Source organism: Halichoerus grypus, chromosome 2, assembly GCF_964656455.1.
Source record: "Halichoerus grypus chromosome 2, mHalGry1.hap1.1, whole genome shotgun sequence".
Lineage (NCBI taxonomy): Eukaryota > Metazoa > Chordata > Mammalia > Carnivora > Phocidae > Halichoerus > Halichoerus grypus.
Genome location: NC_135713.1, coordinates 195,706,928 through 195,731,414, shown reverse-complemented (window position 1 = coordinate 195,731,414; position 24,487 = coordinate 195,706,928). Strand labels below are relative to the sequence as shown.

Below are 24,487 nucleotides of genomic sequence, written 5' to 3'. Positions count from 1 at the left end.
AAAGTGGAACATGTCATGATAAAGCTGATTGTAAAAAATAATAATGTGGCTTTAGTGTATAGGATTTATTGTGATAGGAGAAGGCTGATAGGATAGGACCTTTTTTTTTTTTTTTTTTAAAGTAGGCTCCACTCCCAGCGTGGAGTCCCATTGTGGGGCTTGAACTCACAGCCTGAGCCAAGATCAAGAGTCGGACGCTTAACTGACTGAGCCACCCAGGTGCCCCTAGAATATGACTTTTTTTTATTATTATTAGCATATAATGTATTATTTGTTTCAGGGATACAGGTCTGTGATTCATTAGTTTTACACAATTCACAGCGCTCACCATAGCACATACCCTCCCCAATGTCCATAGAATATGACTTTTAATAGCTATGTAAGGTTCCATCCTAAGGCTTTACCAAAATAGTTAAGCTGTACTCTGTTTGCTATGATTACCTTTAGTGGCTGTTCTTTTAGATAAATCTTGGTTCATATCCCTGATTTTTTTTTAAGGCTTCACTATGTGTCACACTAATATACGTACGTATGTAATATGTAATATACATCATATATAATATATAACAGTAGGCGTATTATAATATGTATAACATGATATATCGTAAGTACAGTAAATATATTTTCACCAGCAGTATACAAATATATATTTCACCAGCTTTCATTTTGCTAGCACTTTTATAAAGCATCTTTGCATTCAATGGGTTAAAAGCACTTTTGTTTGAATTTGCATTTCTTCGCTAATTTAATACTTTCATGACCTCTCATGTCCAAATCTCTATTTGTAGTCATAATTTCTTTCCGGTATTTTAACTTAGTAATGGATGAATACTTCTTTTTTTTTTTTTTAGATTTTATTTATTTATTTTGACAGAGAGAGTGAGAGAAGGAACACAAGCAGGGAGAGTGGGAGAGGGAGAAGCAGGCTTCCTGTGGAGCAGGGAGCCCCACGTGGGGCTCGATCCCAGGACCCTGGGATCATGACCCGAGCCGAAGGCAGACACTTAATGACTGAGCCACCCAGGCACCCCTGGATGAATACTTCTTGAAGCCCTCCACTTAAATGTCCTATAGGCACATCACATTGAATATGTTCCAAATAAAATTCATACTTTAGTGACCACTCCCAACCTCCCATTTCCTTGCTCAGCGAATAATGGCACTGCCGACTGAATTGCCCAAGTCAGAAGTGAGGAAGTAAGAAACTCCTCCCTATGCCTCACCCTGCATCTGCAGGATTGTTACCAGGTCCTATTCAGTTTACATATCTTTGAACTCTTTTGTTCATTTATGCTAATGGTTCCCTGAATCGGGCCCTCTTCATCCCTCAGTTCGCCTCTTGAAGGAACCAGCTTGCTGCCTGGCCTCCTTTCATTTATGTCCAGCCTCATCTTCTGTTGCTTCATTGATTTGTTCATTTAAGAAAAAAAAAAAAAAGCTATTGAGTACCTGCTATGTTCCAGGCACTATCTGGAATGGAGCCGGGAATAGATCAGATACGGCCTCAGCCCTAATGTGGCAGGGAAGGCAGCAAGTGTATCAGTAGGAGTGTTTTGAAAGGGGGCATGTAAATATGATGTAGTCTGTGGGGGTCAGAGAAAGCTTCCCTGAAGAGCTGACAAGCTCAAAAGTAAGAGAGGAAAGAGGATTGTAGGCCCTAGGATCATCACGTGCAATGGACTGGCGGGAAAACCATGAAGGATTTTATAAGGAGAAATGTGATCAGACTGCTTTTAAAGAGGTCTCTCTGGCTATAGAATGGAGATTGGAGTGGGATAAGATAATGGATGAAGGGAGTTCGGTAAACCACTTGACAGATCTTGTACTAGGTTGGTATCAGTGGGAGTGAAGAGAAAGAATTGAAAAAAATAATTTAGGACTTAGAATGACCCATCTTAGTGATAGATTGATTAGGTGGGGTGTGGTGAAGGAGAGAAAGGTCAAAGATTAATTGACTTCTAAATCTCCCTTATTTCTCTCTATTCACAACTTATTTCTCTTCACCTTGAATTTGATCACCAGGTCATACTGAATTCTTTGTAGTTCTCGTCACATAACTTAAAGTTCTTCACTGCTGCGATGATTAACTCCTAGTCACCCAGCCATCACCTTGTCCAGCTTACCTTCTCTGGTCACTGTTCTCTTTTCCCCAAGTAGGGCTAAGTTCTTTTACCTCTCATTTCACCCTGCAGAACCTTATACACTTACATGTTGTTTAGTTTCCAAATGTTTGGGAAATTTCTAGGTGTCTTTTTTTTCCCTAAGATTTTATTTATTTATTTATTTGAGAGAGAGAGGGAGCAGGGGTAGGTGCAGAGGGAGAGGGAGAGAGAATATTCCAAGCAGACTCCCCCGAGTGGGAAACCCCATGCGGGGCTCAATCTCATGACCCTGATACCATGACTTGAGCCAAAATCAAGAGTTGGATGCTTAACAGACTGAGCCACCCAGGTGCCCCTCTAGATATCTTTCTGTTACTGATTTTTCATTTAATTCCATTATGGTCAGAGAATATACTTTGTATGACTTTAATTTTGTAAAACATTTTTAGAGGTTTATTTTGTGCTCCAAAATATTGTCTTTCTAGGTGAATGTTCCAAGTGTACTTGGAAAGAAAGTGTATTCTGTTGTTGGGTGGAATGTTCCATAAGTATCAGTTAGGTTAAGTTGGTTGCAGTGCTCTTAAGGTCTTCTATATCCTTGTTAATTTTTCATCTACTTGTTTTATTGATTACTAAGAGAGGAGTGTTGAAATCTACAACTGTTGTTATGGATTTGCCTATTTCTCCTTGGAGTTCTGTTAGTCTTCATATATTTTGAGGCTCTCTTATTAGGTCCATAAATATTTAGGAGGGATTATTTTATCCTCTAGATTATTTGACCCCTTTATCATTAAATATTTATTTGTTAAGATATTGTACTGAAATGGACAGTTAGTTATCTGGTTGTCTCGTTCATGAGAACCTGTGTTAGGGCAGGGTCTCATTCATCTCCCTGTCCTTAGTACCTGGCTCAATCTCCAGTATGTGGTAGGCAGCACAGGTATATGAGTATATGAGTCAAAGAAAGTCTCTGGATTCTTTTCACTCTTAGTTCTATGCTGTCCAGTATGGCAGCCACTAGCCACATGTGGCTATTTATTGATTGATTAAAAATTTTATTTATTTTATTTTTTTAAAAAGATTTTATTTATTTATTTGAGAGAGAGAGATTGAGAGAATGAGTGGGAGGAGGGGCAGAGGGAGAAGCAGGCTCCCCACTGAGCAGGGAGCTTGATGTGGGACTCGATCCCAGGACCCCAGGATCACAACCTGAGCCAAAGGCAGATGCTTAACTGACTGAGCCACCCAGGCACCCTAAAAATTTTTCTAAAAAAGATTTTAAGTAATTTCTGCACCCAACATGGGGCTTGAACTTACAACCCCGAGATCAAGAGTTGCATGCTCTATGGACTGAGTCAGCTGTAGGCACCCCCAAGAGCCGCACATGGAGTTGCCTGTTGTTAGAGGCAGTCAGTTAATACTTAGTTTTAGAAAATCTGCCATGGTCCTGATAAAATTAAGCTAAGAGTCATAGATGTGGGACAGAAGGGAAAGGATTACAATTTAGAGGCTTTTGGTTGGGAAATTCAATTTGGTAACTTAAGAGTGTTCCAGTGTTGTAAAAGTCTAACAGTTGGCATATGAGCTGACTTGTGAGATACTGGTGTGTCCCAGTGTGTCTGTTCTCCTGTATAAAACCTTTTCTCAGGCATCTCTGGCCAAATTATTTAACTAATAGTTTTCAAGGAAAACACATTACCTTTTTTTTTTTTTGAGAGGAATTCTTTTGTTACTTAATTGATGTTAAATTGTAACTATAGGACTTCCTGAGATTTGCTAAGAAAGTGAATGCCTAGACCTCTCTACTCACGGATGTTTTCTAGAATTCACACACTTGGGAGACTGCATAGCCAAGTGATTCATACCAAATGGCAGTGTTCAGTAGGTTCAATTTCTATATTTTCCTGTCATGGCTTCGTGCTTGATTTCAGTATGTTAACACTGTCTCCTTTTGAGGTCTGTCTGTTTATAGTATATTCTATTTATGGAACTTAAAAAGTATTTCAGAAATGCACATATTAATCTGTGTGGAATTTCTCTTCTTGTCCTTATTCCTTCTAATGCTTGCACAGCGATATCAAGACTTTTCTGAGGAAATAGTCCAACATTTAAAATAGCTGGTAAAGTTTTAGCACCTGGTATCAGTGCAATTTTCACTGTTCTTCTAGACATTGAAATAATTTCACATGCTCCTTGAAGCCTTATTTAGTAAATTACCCCATTCTCCGACTCATGACCATATTCTGCTTTCAGAGTGCTATGCAAATAATAAAAAATTTAAAAAGCAGTTTTACTGTAATTTCAGATACTTATTTGAACTTTTTGGTCCTCAGTTACCCAGGTGAGATGCCTTCGATTTCTGATATTCTGTAAACTTAGAAAATTACCTCCTTCCAGATATATTATCCTTGTTTGAGTTATGAATCCTTCCTGTATCTTTGAAGAAACCCAATGGTGGAGATTGTTTATGGCAGGGGTCACAACCTCAAATGCCTTACAGGATTCAAGTATGTAAGCTAAAGACTTGAAATAGCCTTTTTTTCTTTATTAAAACATAACTGCACTTGCTGTTAACATTATTTGCCTTAAAAAACTAGCCATATTGAGGGGTGCTTAGGTGGCTCAGTCATTTGAGTGTCTGACTCTTGATTTACGCTCGGGTCATGAACCCAGGGTCATGGGATTGAGACCTCTGTCAGACATCCTGCCTGGGAATCTCTCCCTCCCTCTCCCTCTGCCCCTCCCCACCAGCACTCGGTCTCCTTCTCTCTCTCAACCCCCTCCCCCCCCAAAAAAAACTTAGCCATATTGATGGGCACCTGGCTGGCGCAGTGGTAGAGCATACAACTCTTGATCTTAGGGTTGTGAGTTCAAGCCCACATTGGGAGTAGAGCTTACTTAAACATAAATAAATAAAATACAATGAAAAAATAAACAACTAGCCCCTTTATGCTTTTATAGACAGTGCTGTTTAAACGTGCTAGAGATGTATCTGTAGTCACTCAGGCTGGTGTTTCTATAGGGTAGATTGCAAGAGTGGGATTGTTGGGTGATTTTTTTTTTTTTAAGATTTTATTTATTTATTTGACAGAGAGAGAGAAAGAGCACAAGCAGGGGGAGCAGCAGGCAGAGGGAGAGGGAGAAGCAGACTCCCTGCGCATCGGGGAGCCTGATGCAGGGTTCTATCCCAGGACCCAGGGATCATGACCCAAGCTGAAAGCAGACGCTTAGTGGTTGAGCCACCCAGGCGCCCCATCTTGGGTGATATTTTTAATAGGCTGAACTAGATTATACTCCCATCACCTAGTTGTTTTTAAACTTTGGCTAATCTGCGCTATGGTTCTTAAAAATTATTTTTACTTGAGATGTCATTGATGTATGACATTGTATTAATTTCAGGTATACAACATAATGATTTTGATACATGTATATATTGCAAAATGATTACCACATTAAGTTTAACATCTATCACTACAATTACAATTTTTTTTTCTTGTGATGAGAACTTTTAATATCTATTCTTTTAGCACCTTTCAAGTATATAATACAGTATCATTAAATAGAGTGACCATGCTGTACATTACATCCCCAGGCTTATGTGGTTTTTAAATTATTTTTTTTCTAGAATCTATCAAAGTTTATTCAGACCTTTAGTAGGTGGTGTTGGATATAGATTAGGCCCCACATCCTCTTCTCATCATATTATTGGTAAATATACTGTGATTTGAGAGCCTGAGGTTGAGCTTCCAGACTGGGGGGTTGGGAGCAGATGTTTGTTTTGAGAATTTTCTGGCTAGGTTAGAATGGAGTTCTTTATTGTTTCTTTTTTCTTTCTTTTTTTTCGGTTTGAATGGAGTTCTTTATTGTTTCTTTTTTCTTTTTTTTCTTTAAGAGAGGGAGAGAGGTGGTGGGGAGGAGCAAAGGGATAGGGAGAGAGAGAATCTTTTTTTTTTTTTTTAAAGATTTTATTTATTTATTTGAGAGAGAGAGCACAAGCGGGATAAGGGGCAGAGGGAGAGGAAGAAGGACAAGCAGACTCCCCGCTGAGCGCGGAGTCCAGCATGGGGCTTGATCCCACAACCTGGAGATCATGACCTGAGCCAAAGTCAGATGCTTAACTGACTGAGCCACCTAGGCGCCCTGGAGAGAGAGAATCTTAAGCAGGCTCCATGCCCAGCGTTGAGATCACATCCTGAGATCATGACCTGAACCAAAATCGAGTAGGACAGTAAACCGACTGAACCACCCAGGCACCCCTCTTTATTGCTTCTTAGCTTGAGTTTGACCTTAGAAAAGTCATTCTCCTGTGGGCCTCAGTTTATTCATTTGTCAACTCTTGGCTAGACTAGATGATCTAATGGGCGGGGGATTGGTAAACTTTCTCTTAAATTGTCAGATAGTAAATATTTTACGTTTTGTGAGCCAGACTCTGTTGTAACTACTCAACTCTGCTATTGTAGCACAAAAGCAGCCACACACAATAAGTAAACAAATGAGCATGGCTGTGTTCGAATAAAACTTTATTTACAAAAACAGGATGTGACTGGCCATAATGTGTCAATCTGCTTTGGAGCTCTTGGCATTCATTAATCTGTGATTTGGATAATTAGGAAGAAGGCTTTGAATTTTAACATAACACTTCTGAAAGTCTAGTAAGAACTTTATTTTTGCTTTTCCCATATATTAGGAAAGAGAAAATTTTTTAAAATTCAAAAGATTACATTAATATTTTGGTCACTCTCCTTTGGTAACCATCTTTGAATATGTGTGTATATATGAGTGAATACTCACGTGTAGAAATATACATATTGTTATATCTGTAATTGGTTTTGTAAATCTTTTCACTTATACCATGGAATCTTACTATATCTAAATAAAATTGTCCATAAAAATACCTGCTCGCATGGAGCTTTTAGAGACTCATGGACTTTAAAAGTTAATTTTTCATTTACCCACCTATTCTTTTTTGTGTATGATAATTTGTTGATTGAGTTGGATTTTCTAGAAATGAAATTGTATCATCTGCAAACAAATCGTGCAGAAATCTTATGTTTATATCTCCTTTTTTTCTTTTTTCAAATTGCATTGCCTACTACCTCCAAAACAATGTTGTAATGCTGGGCATCTTTGTGCTTTCCAAATTTAATGGACTGATACTAATACTTTACTTTTAATTGTTATGCTGGCTGGTGGGTTGAGACCTTTGTGTTGAGTATATTCACCTATTTCTCTTTGCTTTGTCTCTGAGATTTTTTTTTTTAATCAAATGTAGCTATTGTATTTTCTCAGATGTCTTCCTAGCTTCTTTTGAGACAATCGTGTAATTTCTCATTATTGATTCATTTTCTGTTTTTTTTTTAATTTAGTTTTGGTGATTAGTAATTTTGTAACAAACATTCCTTCACCCAGATTTACACTTTATTAGCATTCTTTTAATAGCCTTTGTACCTATGGCGAGTTCCCCTTTGTCATCACCAGTTTAATCTGTTGTGCTCTGTCCTACTTTTTTCTTTTTTTATTCTCTTTTTTATTTTAATTCCAGTATAGTTAATATACAGTGTTATATTTCCGGTGTACAATATAGTGATTCAGCACTTCTATACATCACCCAGTGCTCATCGATAAGTGCACTCCTTAATTCCCATCACCTGTTTATCCATCCCCTCACCTACCTCCCCTCTTGTAATCATCAGTTTGTTCTCAATAGTTAATTTTTTTTTTTTATTAGAGAGAGAGGAGGGGCAGAAGATGAGGGGGAGAGAGAATCTTAAGCAGGCTCCACACTGGGCTTGGAGCTGACTTGGGGCTTGATCTCACAACCCTGAGATCATGACCCAAGCTGAAATCAGGAGTCAGACGCTTAACCGACTGAGCCACCCAGGTACCTCTCTTTTGTTTTGTTTTTTAAATTCTACATATGAGTGAAATCATGGTATTTGTCTTTCTTTGACTGACTTATTTCACTTAACATTATAATCTCTGAATCCGTCCATGTCGTTGCAAATGTCAAGATTTCATTCCTTTTTATGGCGGAATAATATCCTACTTTTTTTCTTGATCATGTTAGTTCTAGTGTAAATAGACCGTATAGATTACCCCTGTCCTCTACTGATTCTTCTGGTACTTCCTCTTTGTACACTTTTGAATTTGCAACATGCATTCCATGTAACTGTTTATTTACTCAGTCTACTAGATCTGTTAAGGACATGAAGTGTCTTAAGTCTCCTGCTATAATTCTGCTTTTGTCCATTTCTTCTTGGATTTCTTACAGTTTTGCTTTATATATAGGTTGATGCCAATTTATTTGGTTTATTACTTCATGCAGCAACCTTTTTTTTTTTTTAAAGATTTTATTTTTAGATAATCTTTACACCCAATGTGGGGCTTGAATTTACAACTCCAAGATGAGTCGAGTCACGTGCTCCACCGACTGAGCCAGCCAGGCGCCCCCTGTTCATTTTTAAATACTGTATGGTATTTCATTATATTTATCCATTTAATACTGATGAATATTTAGGTTATTTCCAGTTTTGATGGGGGCTTCTTCAGAGCATCAGTTCATACATCTATGTGTAAATATATGGATTTCTTTTTTGATGCTTACATTTTTTTTTTAAAGATTTTATTTATTTGACAGAGACAGACACAGCAAGAGAGGGAACACAAGCAGGGGGAGTGGGAAAGGGAGAAGCAGGCCTCCTGTGGAGCAGGGAGCCCGATGCGGGGCTCGGTCCCAGGACCCCGGGACCATGACCTGATCCGAACGCAGATGCTCAACGACTGAGCCCCCTGGGCACCCCAGATGCATACATTTTTATATCAGTTTTAATGGAATTCTTATTTTGTTGGAAACCCATAGAAAATGTTTTTAGTACTTTGCAATTGTTTAAAGAGAGAGGGTACTAAATATATTTTAGCTTTGTGTTAATAACCCGGTGCAGTTGTTATTTGAATTCCAGTCTTTGTGCAGTAGTCCCTAGATGTTATTTCTAGACCAAGGCTGTCCCCAGTAGACCTTTCTGTGATGATGGAAATGTTCCTTATCTTTACTATCCAGTGTGGTAGCCACTAGCTACCTGTGGCTAATTAAGTACTCGAAATGCTGGCTCTTGTTAAAACTTTTGCTTTCAGGGCTCATACTTTCTAACCTTGTCATTGATCTCCTTTATCTGCTGTTTCTCCCACCTGCACAAAGAGCATTTGTTATTTCTCAAGTGCCCTTTTGCTGAGAGGTCGACTCTGGTGGTTTTTAACAAGAGAGGAAGTCTAATGCAAGGAGCACAAGCTTAGGAGACAGGTGGATTTGTGGTTGGGTTTTTTTTCTAAGATTTTATTTACCTGAGAGAGAGAGTGAGCATGTATGTGAGTGGGTGTGGGGGCTTGGGGGTGGAGTAGAGAGAGAGAGGGACAAGCAGACTCCGGGCTGCGTGATGCGGGGCTAAATCCCACGACCTTGAGATCATGACCGGAGCTGAAATCAAGTCGGATGCTTAACTTACTAAGGTACCAGGCGCCCCTGAGGTGGATTTGTGTTTTAGTTTTTTCTCTTAGTGATACTTGCTGTGTTACCTTGGACAAGTGATTTAGCCTTCCTTTTTTTTTTTTTTTTTAAAGATTTTATTTATTTGACAGAGAGAGATAGTGAGAGCAGGAACACAAGCAGGGGGAGTGGGAGAAGGAGAAGCAGGCTTCCCGCTGAGCAGGGAGCCCGATGCGGGGCTCAATCCCAGGACCCTGGGATCATGACCTGAGCCGAAGGCAGATGCTTAACGACTGAGCCACCCAGGTGCCCCTGATTTAGCCTTTCTGTATGAATCTTTATTTTCAGTTTTTTAAATTATTTTTATTTATATGAAATTTTTTAAGATTTTCTTTTTAACCTCTACATCCAAGGTGGGGCTCAAACTCACAGCCCCGAGACCAAGAATCACATGCTCCACCAACTGAGCCAGCCAGCCGCCCCTCTACATGCATCTTTAAAAAGGATAAAATTTAGTACCTATTTCATGGAGTTGATCTGAAGATAAAATGATATAAAGCATTTAAATGTGCTTAGCACAATTCCTGTTGGAAGCCCTCTGTGAAAGCTAGCTGCTGTTTTTCATATTATTACTGTCACGAAAGAATAGGGAATGGAGACAAATGGAATGTACTCACTGGAAGAGCACAGCCTTGTGAATAATAACCTTGAAACTGGGTTGGGACACTATTCCAACTGAAACTAGCTAGTTGTGTCCCCCCGCACCCCCCCTTTTTAAAAGTAAGCTCTGCACCCAATATGGGGCTTGAACTCATGACCTTGAGATGGAAAGTCACATGCTCTACCCACTGAACCAGAATGGGACACTATTCCAGATGAAAGGGAGAATCCTTGTTACTTATGACAAATGAGTTTCATAATTTTTAAAAGATGACTAGTGAATGTAGGTGACTTATTTTTGTTAAGCCATTCATAGTTTATGTGTAACTGTATATTAAATAGATTTCATTAGATCTAGAGTATTAACTTCTGATGAAAATGATCTTCCTTCATCCCTTATACTGAGTGTCCATCTTTCTCTCAGATATGCTGATTAGAAATAGGGAGACAATACTACATTTTTTCCTCTAGAAACACACATTGTATAGAGAATTATGTAAATGTTCTTCTTAGAATTAATATGATAAAAATTTATAAACCAAATTTTGAAAAATCTACAGTGGCATCAGGGTTTTAATCTTGGCATGACTTCGCCTCTGGACCTCCTCCGTCTGCAAGTAGTGTTGCTTCTGGGTGTCATTAGTTAAACAAATACTTTTTAGTTAGGTTTGTGCTCTAAGGAAGTTAACAAATGAGCTGGGGGCACATGAATGATTGCCTGTAGTATAAACATACTCCAGCTACAGTGAAGAGCTACACAGAGTGCCAGAGGAGCACAGTTGTAGCAGGCACAGGAGAGGAGAGATGACATTTGATCAGAGCCCTAGAAAAGGTCGGGGATTTCTCACAAGTTGAGCAAATTAAGGCATTTTCTTTTTAGAATGTATAGAGAAGGGTGTGTGTGTGTGTGTGTGTGTGTGTGTGTTTTGTTTTTAATAAAAAAGAAATTGGGGGGCCTGTCTGGGTCAGTCGGTGGAGCATATGACTCTTGATCTTGGGGTTGTAAATTCAAGCCCCATTTGGATGTGGAGATTACTTTAGATCCTTTTTTTTTTTAAAGATTTTATTTATTCATTTGTCACAGAGAGAGAGCGCGCACAAACGGGGAGCGGCAGACAGAGGGAGAAGCGGGCTCCCTGCTGAGCAAGGAGCCCCAGTTGGGGGACTCAATCCCAGGACTCTGGGATCATGACCTGAGCGGAAGGCAGATGCTTCACCAACTGAGCCACCCAGGCATCCCTGAGATTACTTAAAATCTTTTAAAAGAGAGAGAAATTAGCCAAACAAAGGCAGATTGTGCCCACAGTGCATATTTTAAAAACCCATACTGTTGACCCGTTCTTCCAAAGAGTTAGAAGAGAAGCATCCCTGCAGACCCTCGTAAGTGAGACTTCTATTATGAAATACTAAAGAGTGGAAAGTTTTGGAAGTGCCAGTTCATTTTTTTAAAAAAGTATCTATACATAGTAACACAGTTTTTCTGTTAAGGTAGTAACATATCTCATGGGCCAGAATCTTTGTTATTCAGTCAAGAAATTCTCTCCCTTGACTGTGCTGGAAATTCATGCACAAATTCTTGCTCTTTGGTTCTCTTTTTCTCCCCAGAATTCACGCAGACCACTTTCCATCCTTAGCATTTTGTTTTTTGTAGGCTTATTAACGTCTTTGATTAGGCTTCAACTTTCTTTCACATCAGTCCTATTCTAGTCATGTCTTCTGAGACAACCCCTTAGTTTTTCTTGTCTGAGTTTCCATGAAAGCCTTACTTTCTGTTTGATAGGAGGAATATCCAATTTCTGTAAAGCAGTAGTTTTCAAATTTCGCTGCACAAGGGAATTACCTGGGGAGAAAGATAAAAATGCAGATTACTGAGCTTAACCTGGGTTTCTGTAAATTTGGGTTTCATGTTGGCCCTCTACTTTTAAACAGCTTACTGTGTGACTTTGCTGCATCTCCAGTTTTATGACCGAGTATTTCAGGCAGCTTCTCAAACTTCAATGAGCGTATGAATCACCTGAAGATTTTGAGAAACTGCAAATCCTTATGTAGTAGACCTGGGGCCTGAGCTTTTGAATTTCTTGCAAGCATCATAGATGATGCCAGTCACATTTTGAGTAGCAAGGTTTGAAGGTGCTTTTTGGAATTAGTGAATTTCATCTGATGTGTATTAATTATTGCTTGTCTGGATCTCAGAGGGATAGCCTTTCTAAGTTCTAGGGCAGTGGTTCTTAAAGTGTAGCCTCAGACCAGCACAGTTAGCACCACCTGGGAATTGTTAGAAATGCACATTCTGAGACTCTTTTCTAGACCTATTAAATCAAACTATTTTAATCAGAATCAGCTCTCTAGGTGATTCTGCTGTACGAAGTTTGAGGAGCACTGTTCCAGGAGTTCTCATAGTGAGGAGTAAAAGCACATTTCTAACATCTGCAAATTATGTAGAGACATAATTTTCTTGTGTAATTGTGTGGGCTAGCGCTTAAAAACGACTAATTTTTTCAGTAAATATTATGTATCTTACTGTGTGCCAGCTGCTATTGATAGCAACAAACAACATAGAGAAAAACTCCCTGTCTCTAAGGAGATTTCATTCTTCTGGTTATGTTAAATACTACTTCATGTACCTATATGTATGTATGTATATTTATATATCTCCCCATAAGCAGTAGATAGAACTGTTTTGCATGGTTTCAAGTTGTTTATCCTTTTGTAGCAATTTTTTCTGTTTGTTTCATGGTTTGTTTTTTTTTTTAAGATTGATACAATGCTGACATATGAAGCCCTAAATTACTCAAGACTGCTCTATAGAATCTTATCAAATGAATGCTCCACAATTTAATTTTTCCCCTCTTGATGTACATTTTGGTTGTTTCTAGTTTGATTGGCTGTTTATTTGCTTTTTAAACAATACCGTATATTCTGCACACACATGAGGAAGGTTTCTCTAGAGAAGTGATTTTTTTTTTTTTTTTAAAGATTTTATTTATTCATTTGAGACACAGAGATACAGAGAGAGAGAGCATGAGCTGGGGGAGAGGCAGAGGGAGAGGGAGAAGCAGGCTCCCCGCTGAGCCAGGAGCCTGATGTGGGGCTCGATCCCAGGACCCTGGGATCATGACCTGAGCCGAAGGCAGATGCTTAACCATCTGAGCCACCCAGGTGCCCCTAGAGAAGTGATTTTTAAACTGTGGACTGCAGCAGCATGTTTTAAAAGCTGACAGAATAGAATAGATGATATTAGGATAGAAGAGAAGATGTTAATTCAAGCTCTATTACAAAGCTGTAATCATCAAGACAGAATGGTACTGGCACAAAAACAGACACATAGATCAATGGAACAAAATAGAGAACTCAGAAATGGACCCTCAACTCTATGGTCAACTAATCTTTGACAAAGCAGGAAAGTACATCCAATGGAAAAAAGTCTCTTCAACAAATGGTGTTGGGAAGATTGGACAGCCACATGCAGAAGAATGAAACTGGACCATTTCCTTACACCACACACAAAAATAGACTCAAAATGGATGAAAGACCTAAATGTGAGACAGGAATCCATCAAAATCCTTGAGGAGAACACAGGCAGCAACCTCTTCGACCTCAGCCGCAGCAACTTCTTCCTAGAAACGTCACCAAATGCAAGGGAAGCAAGGACAAAAATGAACTATTGGGACTTCATCGGGATAAAAAGCTTTTGCACAGCAAAGGAAATAGTCAACAAAACCAAAAGACAACCGACAGAATGGGAGAAGATATTTGCAAATGACATATCAGATAAAGGGCTAGTATCCAAAATCTATAAAGAACTTATCAAACTTAACACCCAAAGAACAAATAATCCAATCAAGAAATGGGCAGTAGACACAGACAGACACTTCTGCAAGGAAGACATCCAAATGGACAACAGACACACAAAAAAGTGCTCGACATCACTAGGCATCAGGGAAATAAAAATCAAAACCACAATGAGATACCACTTCACACCAGTCAGAATGGCTAAAATTAACAAGTCAGGAAATGACAGATGTTGGCAAAGATGCGGAGAAAGGGGAACCCTCCTACACTGTTGGCAGGAATGCAAGCTGGTGCAGCCACTCTGGAAAACAGTATGGAGGTTCCTCAAAAAGTTGAAAATAGAGCTACCCTATGACCCAGCAATTCACTACTGGGTATTTACTCCAAAGATACAAATGTAGTGATCCGAATTTTTTTTTTTTTTAATAGAGGAAAATTAGGGGTGCCTGGGTGGCTCAGTCGTTAAGCATCTGCCTTTGGCTCAGGTCATGATTCCAGGGTCCTGGGATAGAGCCCCGCATTGGACTCCCTGCTCAGCGGGGAGCCTGCTTCTCTGTCTCCCACTCCCCCTGCTTGTGTTCCTTCTCTCGCTGTGTCTCTCGCTCTCAAATAAATAAATAAAATCTTTAAAAAAATACAGGAAAATTAATATAATTTGTCTGCTAGATATTAGATCAGTGTTGAAAATGATGAGTGTAATCTTCAATGGCACATTATAAATACATTTTTATGAATAGTTGAAATGACTCGTTAATACTAATGGTTGACAGTTGAGGGGCTTATGTGGTTTAATTTTGAGTTTTCTTTTTATATACTCTTATCTGTGCTCAGTTCTGTAAACCTGAATCTTTGAATTTGGCATAATGATCTTATATTTGTGTTCATACAAGACCATCAGTAAGCCATTAGTAGCAGCATCATTTTATTGATTTGAATATTGTTTCATATGTGTGCATAGATACCTGCCCAATATTTTTCTTTTAAATTATTAAAATAAAAATACATGCATGTGATATTGAAAAATGTAAAAAAAGTAAAAAAAATAGTTTTTTTCTGTCCCCGCAGGTCTCAGAAACAACTGCTTTAAAAAGATTTTTTTTTTTTTTTTAAAGATTTTATTTATTTATTTGACAAAGAGAGACATAGCGAGAGAGGGTACATGAGCAGGGGGAGTGGGAGAGGGAGAAGCAGGCTTCCCGCTGAGCAGAGAGCCCGATGTGGGGCTCGATCCCAGGACCCCAGGATCATGACCTGAGCTGAAGGCAGACGCTTAACGACTGAGCCACCCAGGCGCCCCTAAAAAGATTTTTTTTAAGATTTATTTATTTATTTTAGAGAGAGAGAGAGAGAGAGTGTGTGTGCGCGTGCAGGTGCGAGCAGGGGGAGGGGCAGAGGGAGAGCATCTTCAAGCAGACTCCCTGCTGAGTGCAGAGGCTGTGGCAGAGCTGGATCTCACAACCCATGAGATCACAACCTGAGCCAGAACCAAGAGTCCGATGCTTAACTGAGCCCCCCAGGTGTCCCTAAGAAGATTCTTAAATGACTTCTTAGATATATATATATATATTATCCTTGTTCCCTCCTTATTTTTTCCTTTTGTTTCTAATTTCTTTTCTCAATGACATTCTTTTTTTTTTTTCTTTTCATTTTTTTAAATTAAGTAAGCTTTATGCCCAGTGTGGGGCTTGAACTCACAACCCTGAGATCAAGAGCCTCATGCTCCATGAGCTAAGCCAGCCAGGTGCCCCTCATTGACTTTCTATTCATTGTTCTTTTTTCTCCATTACTGGCTTTTTTCTTCATTTAGTAATGTATCTTTAAGATTTTTCATTTCCGATATATGAATTTTACATTGTTCTTTTCAACTGCTAGTTTGGATTACATTGTGTAGATAATCATAATTCATAATCCATTTAAGTATTGATGTATATTTAGGTTAAAAAGAAAAAAACACAAAACTTCGACTTCTACAAACTGTTGCATTAAATTTTTTTGTACTTAAATATGTGTGTGTGTGTGTGTGTGTGTGTGTATCTGTAGGATAAATTCTAAGAGGTTGAATTGTCGGGTCAAAGGGTTATACATTCAGATCTGCCACATTGCCTTTTAAAAAATTGAAACAATTTATACTTTTCCAATAATGCTTCAGAGGGAACTGACCTATATTTACTGTTAACTTTCAAAAGTGCTCACACTTTCAGTATGTATATGACTATAGTCATACTTTGAACAGAAGCTATTTTGTGGTTTCCAGCTAGATGTGTAGAATGTAGAATTTATGGGCCTTTTTGTCCTTTTACCTCTAATACCAACAGAAAATGAACAGACTTTAGCTTATAAATATCAAGTTAAATGAACTGTTAAAGATCAGATCTATACAATGGTTATCCAAAATCTTTCAGAATGTATGAAAGCTGATGTTTTAAACTTAGACATTAGGGGCATGTGGGTAGCTCGATGGGTTAAGTGTCCGACTCTTGATTTTGGCTTAGGTAATGATCTCAGAGTCATCAGATCAAGCCCTGCATTGGGCTCTGCGCTGGGCATGGAGCCTGCTTAAGATTCTCTGTCTCCCTCTCCCTCTGCCACTCTCCCCCCTCTAAAAAAATAACTAAAAAAATAAAAGTAGACATTAAATTTAGACAGTATTTCTGTTACTGCTTTACACATAGATTACTATCAGCAGTTTTTTTTTTAACATTAACTGCTTTCACTGATAGACTTTAAAGAGTAATTTATTGTGTTTCTTATTATAAAAAGCCTACTAGATACAGTGTCAGATACTTTTTAATGAGTACTCTTACTTGCAAGTGATAGAAAACCAACATGTTGACTTAAGCGCAAGGGAAATGGTTTTGGTTTCTGGAGCTGTGAGAACTGAGGGATACATTCCACCAAGGGCTTAAGAATTATCAGTACTTATATCTTACTTCTGTTTCTGTCCATCATCCTTATTCCCTTCTTCCATGATGGGTTAGCCACGGACAGCTCTGGCCTCCTTCATGGAAAGAAAGGGCTTCAGAGCACTTCTCACTTAACAGATGAAAGTAAAATGCCGGGCAAAGAGTCTTGCTGGGCTGCCCTGGGTCATATCTCCATGCCAGTGATGAGGAGATGGAATACTGTGATTGGGGGGCCTCAGCAGAATCACGTGGTGTGGGGGAAGGGAAATTCTCTATAGGGAATGATGCTGGGCAAATACTAATAAAAGAAATATGCCAGATTCTCTTTGGCATAAGAGTTAGGTGTTCAGCTGGGGAGATGGAGTAGATACCATGAAAAGGTAAATTATAATAAGATAACATGGTTTGAAGAAGGCTATGGGAATTCAGAAGAGCCTGGGGAGGTTAGAAAAGCTTTTGAAGGAAATGGTAACCTATGGAGTTACATCTCAAGGTGGGGGTGGTATATTCCACACCTGTTGATTTCTTTCTTAGTAAGGTCACTTGTATCCATCTTCTTGTTGTTCTCACAGCCATTCAGTTCTCACTGAATCCCAGTCTTCATCTTAGGGTTAATTGCAGAAGATGCCCTGCTTCTGGTTTCATTCTATACAGTGAAGCCAGAGAAGTCTCTCTGGAACATTCTACCCTTTGCCCTGTTCAGAAAACCTGTAACAACCCTCATTACTGCCAGTGTAAAGTACTGCCATACAGACTCCTAAACCTAACATGTAAGGACATCTGCATTCTCCTGGTCCTAGAACTGCTTTTCCAGCCTTGCCTTCTGTGATGCTTTACTTGGATGCTCTTTGACAGCATTTTGCATAAACATCTGAAAGGAATGCAGGGACTGTTTCTATAAGCACTTTTGTCTCTGCTGACTTGTGTTTCTTCTCTTATTTGAGGGAATTCCTCTAGGTTTAGTCTTCCTTTTATTCCTTTCTCATTTATATTTATGTAGTAAGTCCTAAATAATTTCCAGGAGACAGTAAAATGGACTGGATTACCCATCATGATGCTTACTATCATGGTGATTCTGTGATTTAATTGAATCTGTGAAAACTGCATCTGTGTAGATGGTGTCACTTCTGTGAAGTTTGCCAAGGTGTAGACTCCTTTCTCGCTATATAGGCTCACCAGCAATGTCTGGCCCAGGGTGATCCCTTGGACTTTTTTCTGCAGAAAGTAATGGATATATTTTTATTTGGAAAATCTTTTCAGTGAATGAATATTGGGTGTGCATGTATAAATTAAAATATCTTGGCCTTTTATATTCTTTAACATACTTTTTTCTCCTTATACCATACACCCTTTTAGTGTGCAGATAATGAGACAAAGCCAGAAGTGAGGGCTCAGGAATGGGGGAGGGAGCAGGTAGTTAAAAGAGTTTACCAGTAACCCAAAATCATGATTGATAAAAGTTAATTGTACAAAAATGAATTTAATGTTAATTGATTTTGTTAGAATTATTTCTGATATTTATTTTATTTTTTGTTTTTTAAAAATATTTAATTATTTGTCAGAGAGAGAGAGAGAGAGAGAGCGTGCTCACAAGCAGGGGGAGCAGCAGGCAGAGGGAGAAGCAGGCTCCCCGCTGAGCAAGGAGCCCAATGCAGAACTCCCATCCCAGGACCCTGGGATCATGACTTGAGTCGAAGGCAGTGCTTAACTGACTGAGCCATCCAGGCGTCCCTATTTCTTTCTTTCTTTTTTTAAGATTTTATTTATTTATTTGACAGAGAGAGACACAGCGAGAGAGGGAGCACAAGCAGGGGGAGTGGGAGACGGAGAAGCAGGCTTCCTGCTGAGCAGGGAGCCCGATGCGGGGCTTGATCCCAGGACCCTGAGATCATGACCTGAGCCAAAGGCAGATGCTTAACAACTGAGCCACCCAGGCGCCCCAGGCATCCATCCCTACTTCTCATATTTAAAAATACATTTCCTATTCTGTAAACATCATTGGAAAGTATAATAATGATAATAATAGTAATACAGGCATAGCCATTTAGGAGAAACTTGTTTCTTCCTTTTTTTTAACTTTTTTTTTTTAAGATTTTATGTATTTATTTGAAAGAGAGAGACAGATAGTGACAGAGATAGCGAGAGAGAGCACAAGCGGGCAGGAGAGGGAGAAGCAGCCTCCCGCTGAGCAGGGTGCCCAGCTCGGGGCTTGATCCCAGGACCCCGGGACCATGGCCTGAGCCAGAGGCAGATGCTCAATCAACTGAGCCACCGAGGCACTCCATAAACTTGTTTCTTTCAACAAGTTTTCTTATTTATATAGCAGGGCTTATTAAAATACCTCATAGACTCATTCAGAGAATTAAAAGTATCTATGTTTGGTACAAAGTTCTCAAATGTGCTAAATATTGATACATTTATATGCATACATTATATATTCTTGGACATCACATCTCATAAATTGGGGAACAGGCGCCTACAGTTGTTTAACTGACTGCTAAAAAATATACGTAGTCTGTTGTCTGTTTCCTACCTGAACCTCTCTTTTTCCTTCTCCCAGCACTGGGACTGTCCTCTCCTACTTCCTCCTTCCTTTCTGTTTCAGTCCTAACTTTGTGCTTCACTGTGGAACTCCCCCGATACGTGGCTCTCAGGAAGCATTTCTGGCAGAGGAAAAGGGGTGCTTCACCAGAGAACTTCCTGTCTGGTTGTTGAGAGGCATTTCTGTATCGCAGCAGCCACAGTATGAGCTCTGTTGTGCCTCTTATCTTACATGGGGATGTTTTTTCTCATTTATGTTCTTTTCAGATCTTTCATAAACACAGTTATTTTTTATCATGGTTACCTCTACACCAGTCAACCCCTCTAGATAATTGAGAGCTGATTATAATTGAAAATTTTTTACTTGTAGTTTGTAATATAATGGGAAAACTTCGAATTCAGATTTTTTATAGACTTAAAAATTAGAGCTAAATCATTACTTATTGGTATTATTTTAACTTGACAGTTACTAGAAAAATAGAAGTATGCTTATCTATTTTTTGAGGTATATGTCCAGATAGGAAAAACTAGAAAACTCTTAGTTTTTAGAAATGATGTACTGATTTGTGGGGCACCTGGCTCACTCAGTTGGAGGAACATGTGACTCTTGATCTCAGGGTTGTGAGTTTGAACCCCTCTGGGGGTGTAAAGATTACTTAAATATTTTTTAAAAAGAAACGATGTACTGATTTGTAATTGTGCCGTTTCTTTCTTTACAGGTAGGCGAAAACCAAGAGTACATCGGCCTCGTTCTCCGATATTGGAAGAAAAAGACATCCCACCCCTTGAATTTCCCAAGTCCTCTGAGGATTTAATGGTGCCTAATGAGCATATAATGAATGTTATTGCCATTTATGAGGTACTGCGGAACTTTGGCACTGTTTTAAGGTTATCTCCTTTTCGCTTTGAGGACTTCTGTGCAGCTCTGGTGAGTCAAGAGCAGTGCACACTTATGGCGGAGATGCACGTTGTGCTTTTGAAAGCGGTTTTGCGTGAAGAAGACACTTCCAATACTACCTTTGGGCCTGCTGATCTGAAAGATAGCGTCAATTCCACGCTGTATTTCATAGATGGGATGACGTGGCCAGAGGTGCTGCGGGTGTACTGTGAGAGTGACAAGGAGTACCATCATGTTCTTCCTTACCAAGAAGCAGAGGACTATCCTTACGGACCAGTAGAGAACAAAATCAAAGTTCTGCAGTTCTTAGTCGATCAGTTTCTTACCACAAATATTGCTCGTGAGGAATTGATGTCTGAAGGGGTGATCCAATATGACGACCATTGTCGGGTTTGTCACAAACTCGGGGATTTGCTTTGCTGTGAGACGTGTTCAGCAGTATACCATTTGGAGTGTGTGAAGCCACCTCTCGAGGAGGTGCCAGAGGACGAGTGGCAGTGTGAAGTGTGTGTAGCTCACAAGGTGCCCGGTGTGACGGACTGTGTCGCTGAAATCCAAAAAAACAAACCGTATATTCGACATGAGCCTATTGGGTATGACAGGAGTCGGAGGAAATACTGGTTCCTGAACCGAAGACTCATAATGTAAGTAAATCTGGTCTTAATTTTTGTATGTATTTACAATTAAGCCAGTTTCCTTCATGACTGATATAACAGAGCCATGCTGCTGATGTAATATAAACTTTTGTGATTTAATAATGAGTTACATAGTTACATAATTTCTAACTTGAAGAAATAAATGCATTAAAAGTTTCTTAAATTACAAAGAAAGAAAACAATTTATGAAAAAAAGCAAATTATACACCAGTCTATTAATTGCCTGGTGGGGTAGGAATTAGAATTATTACAAGGCAGATGCCACTGTGGGCCCTTCCCTGGTTATGTTCCCTACAGTCTATCCTGAGGTAATCTCCACCCTAATTTTGGTGTTAAGATTTTCTTGCCTCTCTTTTTAGTTTTGCTATATCTGTACGTAAAATGGACTGGCAAGAACAAACCGGCTGTCTTATGAAAGATCAGTTTTGTCATTATTAGTTGTAGTCTTGCAGGAAAAGACAAGCTCAACAGACTCATGTTCATAGGCTTCTGCTTTTCTGAGAGTTTTTAAGGGGCTCTTCCAGGCAGGTCAGTGGGAAGTTTAGGAGGCAGTCTGGAAAAGCAGAGCATGTACCTCAGTCAGATGTTGGGCAGGGTTGTAGTGGGGACTTGGTTTTGACATCTTGTAGAAATACGATCGAAGGTAGTGGGCTACTTTGTAATTTTCAGCTTCTGAAGTCTTCAAAGCCTTCTTTCAGCTCTCAGAATTAGGTCAAATCAGAAAATCTGTGGTGGGGTGAAATCAGAGTAGGGCATGGAGAAGAGAGCAGGAACTTCATCAGTACCTGGGCAAGCAAGCCAGGTAGAGATAAGAATCTTAGTTGGGCTCACCCTTTGATTATAAAGATGGTACAGAGTAAGCAGAGATCTTCTGAGTTTTTTGTGCAGTTGTTGTCTTGCAGTGTTGCTGTTGAGAAATCTGAATCCAGTCATTGATTGTATGTGACTGGTTTGGACTTATCTGGAAGCTTGTGGAATCTTCTCTTTGCTTGTAGTGTTTTGCAGTTTCAGAGTGGTATGGCCTCGTGTGAGTCTTTTTTCATCCACTGGGTGTTTGGTGGGTACTTTCAATCTGGCAGTTGAGTCCTTCAGTTGAGAATTTCTCTTGAGGACTTCCTCCACCCCTTTTCCCTGTTGTATTTACCTTGTGCCATTATTTTATTGAACACTGGACTTCCTGTTTTGGTCTTCTGATTTTCTTATCTTTTTTCTCCAGTTTTCCTCTTTGTCTTTGTTCTTCTTTGGAGTGTGAGTGAGTGTGTGTGTGTGTGTGTGTGTATGGGGGTGTTGTTCAGTTTTTCTAGATTTCCTTAACTTAGTCTTCCAGTCCTACTATTTAGTTTTTCTTTTTTGCTATCATATTTTTTTTTCTAAGAGCTCTTTTGGTCTTAGAATCTTCCTCCTTTAAAAAAGTAATAAAATCCTGTTTGTGTTTCGTGGATATAATAATTTTTTCTCTTTTCTGAGGATTTTTTTTTTTTTTTAAATCTTTTCTGAGGATATTAATGATACTTTTGTGTGTATGAGTGTGTGTGTGTGTGTGTGTGTGTGTGTTTTCCCCTCTGTGCATAATCTCTGTTTCTTCTGTTGCTTCTTCCTGGGATTTGTTTTGGTCTCTTCCATCCTCAGATTATTAATTCATAATTTTCTGATCCTGATTAACATTGTGGTATTACACAGCTGATTGGAAGCTCTGAGCAAGTGGGTAGGCCTTATCAGTTTTGAGCTTAACCACTGGGTGATTTTCTTAACCTATTTTATTGGGCATCACTGATGTCACTCACTATTTTTAGTCCTTTTTCTTGAGCTGGTCAGATGGCCCAGAGAGCCCTTTTCTGGTGTCCTACTTGGCGCATGAAGATCTGACTGGTATAGCCCCTTGGTGTTTGATTTTCCGTACAGTAGTACCTTTGTTCATACCTGAGCAGAGGACTGGTGTACCCTAGTCCAGAGAACTTCAGTGTTACCTCCTTTGGGAGACTAAGCCTTTAGTGGCTGAAGAGGATGGGTATAGGTGGTCTAGGGATCTGCTCATTAAGCAGCTTTGAAGCAGTTCTCTGCTGTAGATACCCCCCTTTCCATTTTTAGTGTCTTTTGGGGATTGTGATTATTGGTTCTCAGCGTCACCCTTTTGGTTTGGGATTGGGCTTTCTTGGCTCCGCTAACGGCAGTTATCACTCGTCCATTTGCTTTCCTGCTTCCAAATTTTGTTTCTTGCCTTTGCTCTTTACTCTATCCTTGTGAGTTTAATGTTTTAAAAAATACTTCTTTAGCAGTTCTAAGATAGGGTTTCAGGAGGGAGCAAAATGAGATGTTTGGATTTAGTCTATTACCTTAATTCAGAAACTGATAAGAGAAAGAGTATATGAAGTTTTAAAATGTATATTTTGCATCTTTTGATTTGGATCAGTTATTTTTATATTTTTATATTTTTTATTTTTTAAAAATATTTTATTTGAGAGAGAGAGAGAGCATGAGTGGGGGAGCGGGGGAGCCAGGTTGGGCAGAGGGAGAGAGAGAAGCAGACTCCTCGCTGAGCAGGGAGCCTGATGTGGGACTCGATCCCAGGACCCTGGGATCATGACCTGAGCCGAAGGCAGATGCTTAATCAACTGAGCCACCCAGGTGCCCCAGATCAGTTATTTTTAAAAATCTGTGTAATTTTTGTCTTGCCCCCCCCACCTCTCAAATATCTAGTCATCGTGTTTTATCGTGCCATCTTTTTGACCTCTTGCTATGGAGGTGGTAGCATGGAAGCTTTTTGTTGGCAAGGTCATTACAGTTCGTGAGATCACTCTAACCATGTTTTGGTTTGAAGTTTAATGCTCTATTTCATTTTAAGTGAAAAGTCAGTGACATTGCCCATCAGGGAGCCTGGTGCTTGTCCTTTTCTATAGACATTCAGCAGTTAACAGACCATGTTCATACTCAGTCTCAAATGTCCTCTCGAAAGGGCTCAGAGTCCTCGGGTCCGCTGTGAACAAATTAGGAAGTAAGTGAAATTTATTCTGTGCTCCTATTTTCCCTTCCTATACTTCCCTTCCCTATCCTGCCCTTCCTCATCCTTTGGGATGTTTATTCTCCCTGCTTCTCACTTCCTTCTCCGTCTAGTCCTTTTGGGCCAGAGAGATTCTAGAGGCGCTTTGTCCAAATATCGATAGGCCTTGACATCTGTAAGATTTATTACAATATAATTGTAAGGTCTAGGCCTAGGTTTTAGGGACCTGAAGGTGGAACCCCAGTAGGTGATGGACTAGTAATGAATGGCCAACAACATTTATTGAGCACTTAATATGTGCCTCATAGTGCTCTAAGCATTTTATTTACATTTTTTTCATTAATCCTTGCAAAAACCCAATAATGTACGTGTTATTTTTGTCTGCATTTTATAGATGAAGAGACTAAAGCTCAGACAGGTTAAATAACTTGCCCTAGGGCTTGCCCAAGGCTCTGTG

At 39.4% G+C, this 24,487-nt stretch overlaps 1 protein-coding gene across 15 annotated transcripts in view; it reads left to right on the top strand.

The window, feature by feature from the left end:
- The window catches only part of BPTF (bromodomain PHD finger transcription factor), a 146,955-nt gene that overhangs the window by 17,524 nt on the left and 104,944 nt on the right, over positions 1-24,487 (top strand). For all 15 annotated transcript variants that reach the window (XM_078065947.1, XM_078065946.1, XM_078065945.1 and 12 more), the window contains exon 2: positions 20,198-21,020. In XM_078065947.1, the coding sequence (XP_077922073.1) occupies positions 20,198-21,020 (823 nt within the window). The remainder of the gene's footprint in view (positions 1-20,197; positions 21,021-24,487) is intronic.